The sequence below is a fragment of the Aplysia californica genome, unplaced genomic scaffold, assembly GCF_000002075.1.
Source record: "Aplysia californica isolate F4 #8 unplaced genomic scaffold, AplCal3.0 scaffold00638, whole genome shotgun sequence".
NCBI lineage: Eukaryota > Metazoa > Mollusca > Gastropoda > Aplysiida > Aplysiidae > Aplysia > Aplysia californica.
Genome location: NW_004797908.1, coordinates 406188 through 409746, shown reverse-complemented (window position 1 = coordinate 409746; position 3559 = coordinate 406188). Strand labels below are relative to the sequence as shown.

Below are 3559 nucleotides of genomic sequence, written 5' to 3'. Positions count from 1 at the left end.
TGTGTGTGTGTGTGTGTGTGTGTGTGTGTGTGTGTGTGTGTGTGTGTGTGTATCTGTATGTGCATGTATTTAGTTGCTAAATCTTCGTTAATGCTTTTGTCTGTTCACCTCATCGTTATCATAGAGTGGCAAAGCTGAAACAGACAGCGGTGATCATAGTTCTCCATTCATTTCTCCGCTTGGACGCTCTATAAAAACCTTAACTATCCTGGTGTTCCCCCGTCACCTACCTATCAAGGTTTTACAAATCGTTTTACTTACATTAGAGTGATATTATAATCTATTCGTATTTGTCGGTTAGGATACCAGATTCGTTATTTGGCTCGGTCCTATCAGAAAATGGTGTTAAATTCGGATACCCTGCCTCTTGAATAACCTTACTTCCCACATGTTCCCCCTCTCCGCAGGAGTCGATGAAGCTGATGGGCATGGGTCTGCCGGCCTACTGGCTGTCCTGGTTCCTCACCTGTTTCTTCTGCCTGATGCCCTCGCTCATCCTGTACACCGTGATTCTCGGCGTGGACGTGAGCGGCAAGGGTTCGGTTCTCCCCCACAGTGACCCGAGCATCGTGTTCGTGCAGCTGTTGTGCTACAGCCTGGCTCTCATCTCCTTCACCTTCATGATCAGCTGTTTCGTGCAGAAAGGTCAGTGGGTGCAGTGAGAAATGTCAACCTTTTGGTGTTTTTGTTTTTGTTTTAATGTGTGTGTTTTACAATTTCAATGTGGGTGGTAGGCGAGCGCACCTGTGTGGTTTGCTCCTTCTTTCTAATAAAAAGTCTGGTGTCTCCCCCCCCCCCCCTTTCTATTCTTTGTATGATATCTCTTAAAAGCATCTTTGATATACTGAATTTATATGACCTATTTGGTTTGAGGATGCAGTAGAATTCTTACTTAAACTAAAAACCAAATGTCCCCATAGACAGAGTTCAGTTTATCTAGGAGCGGGGATCGACCCTGCCTGCCCGGCCGACCAGGACTGAGAGTGATGCAACCGATCAGCAGAAAGACACAAAGACGAATGTAGTTTCGGGGACATTTGAATCGATACAGAGGCCATGGAAAATCTTGCTTAACTGGCAAAAAAAAAAATAATTAAAAAGCAAGCGAGATAGGGGTAGACCCAAAGCAACTAACTTGAAAAACTTGATTCGATGAGTGACATGGACAAGCCGAACCAGTTCAGGCTCTTGAGATTATCTGAGGTACCAAATGAATGACCAACCACGATCGCCGATGTGTTTTTCAAATCTGGCACTTGAGGATGAAGATGTACTTTTATGGACAGTTTGAGGAAGTCATTTTTTTCGTTCTGTTATATTCCTGTCTGTCTTGTTCTTTCCCTGCACTAAAATAATCGTCACTGTGTAGATGTTGCTCTGGTTACTCAAGCAAACACATTTTTTACACTGCTGAAAAGGGCATTAGTTTTAGTAAGTGTTTTGCGTCACTTTTGCAACAAAATGAGGTTATATAAGTACCGAAGATTAGAAGTGTTACAAGAGAACAACAAACGCAAAAAAGAAAGAGGGGAGATAAAGACGATAGATGTTTGATGGGAAAGAAGGAGCAAATCACACCAGAGCACCCATAAACCACCCAAGAAGGGGCATTAAGCTTACACAATGACCAGTAACATGTTATAAATGGTCGCTTTTAAGGACAAGCGGCTAACCCAGATTTCGGGGGTTTCCAGAAATCTTGACCTACATCAAAAGTGGGTATTGCACTACTATAAGATGAATTTGGTTTCCTTGGAGTGTATATTTTTTGGTTATAAAGAAAGCTCTCCTTGTTTTTTTAAAGAAACTGTTCAAGGGGCAAAAACTTTGCCTTCGATTTTCTCAAAACAGCATTTTTCAGGATAGTCCCCTCGAGCTTAAAAGCGACCAAATACACTAAAACGACTGTGTTGTCCTGACCAGTAACGTATTGATACACTCTAACGTCTTTAATAATAATGTTGTCGTTACCAGGCAACGACGGGGCAATCGCCGCTGGCCTCCTGTTCCTGATCGAGTACGTGCCCTACGAGATCCTCAGCCCCAAGTACAAAGCTCTCTCCTGGAACAAGAAAATGGCGTCCTGCTTGCTCTTCAACGTGGCTCTGGGACTCACCAACTTCAACATAGTGAGACGAGAAGCCATCGGTGGGTCTTATTATTTATTTTGTCGAAGTGTTTTATATCAACGATATGGGTCGTGATGAGCCAGTCAAAAATATAGTTTCTGCAATCTTTGTTTATAACATTATTTTAGGTAGATTTAGTTATTATGCTGATTACATTTGCACCAACGGAACTCACTTGGTATTGGATTATTTAAATTATCATCACTTTGGCTGGCTTGATTACTTGTTACTTTATCCTACTCGATGAGGCAACCGTAATTTGTTTGTTCTGCAGAGTTGAGTTGAAGTTACGAGAAAGCTATCATTACAAAAACGACTATTTAGAGATTTATGGAAAATACTCATGAAAATAAACATTCTGAATAAATTATTTGAAGACTGCATGGAAATAAACATTCTGAATAAATTATTTGAAGACTGCATGGAAAAGTTGGTGATGTCACATGTTTCTACTAACTAAAAATTTACACCTAGAGACTTTCTGTTTCTTTCATGTGTGGGATTCTTTAAAATGTCTGTGATCTATTGTAGAAATATTCACTTAGTAGTTATCTTCGATATGTTTCATCTTGTTATGCCATCGTTGATTTGCACGGAAAGGATTTAAATGAAAATACAATGGTTTGGGCATCACCAGTTTTCCCTTCTGAAAGGTGGCGTGAGTCCTTATGGATAGGCTACCGGACCCGTAATCGTGAGATTGAGGGTTCTGAGGTTCGAACCTTAGGTCAGCCCGATTTTGTGTCTTTGGGAAAGGCACTATACACGAATTTCCCAATTGGCTCGGTCTTTTCGGAGATAGACGTTGAACTCAGAGGTCCTGCTTCTTAAATATCCTAACGGTGTTGATAGGGACGCTAAACCTACACTGTGGGTGGTTGGCGGGTGCTCCGGTGTGGTTTGCTCCTTTTTTCCTATAAAAATCTATCGTCTCTATCTCCCCTCCTTCTTTTTCGTGTTTCTTACTCTCTTGTAACACCTCTTATCTTCGGCACTTATATGACCTTATTGTGTTGCAAGTGCCGTAAAACTTTTGCTAAAACTAAAACTAAACTGATACTATTTCACCATTTTCACCCCATGTATATGTAACTTCATCGCATCTATGTCCCCGTGTCCAGGCGAGGGTATACAGTGGGACAACGTGAACGAGCCGCTGGAGCCCGGTGACATCACTATCGTGGAGATCCTCGTCATGCTTCTGGTGGACACCGTACTTCACCTCCTGGTCACGTGGTACCTAGACAACGTGTTCCCGGGCGAGTACGGCGTGCCCAAACCGCCCCACTTCTTCCTTATGGTGCGTTTGGTGTGGTTGTAGATAGTGAGAGTATTACGGTGGGTTAAACTGTTGGCGGGTGCTCTGGTGTGGTTTGCTTCTTCTTTCCTATCAAACATTCCAGACTCTGGGATGGATCCTGAAGAGGGGG

General features: G+C 42.5%; 1 protein-coding gene across 1 annotated transcript in view; it reads left to right on the top strand.

Annotated features, from left to right (window-relative positions):
• Positions 1–3559, top strand: part of LOC101863131 (ATP-binding cassette sub-family A member 3) — a gene marked incomplete in the record, with an annotated part of 33739 nt that overhangs the window by 5013 nt on the left and 25167 nt on the right. Inside the window, 3 exon segments of the mRNA XM_013087787.1 lie at positions 408–645; positions 1975–2148; positions 3251–3429. Coding sequence (XP_012943241.1) covers positions 408–645; positions 1975–2148; positions 3251–3429 — 591 coding nt within the window.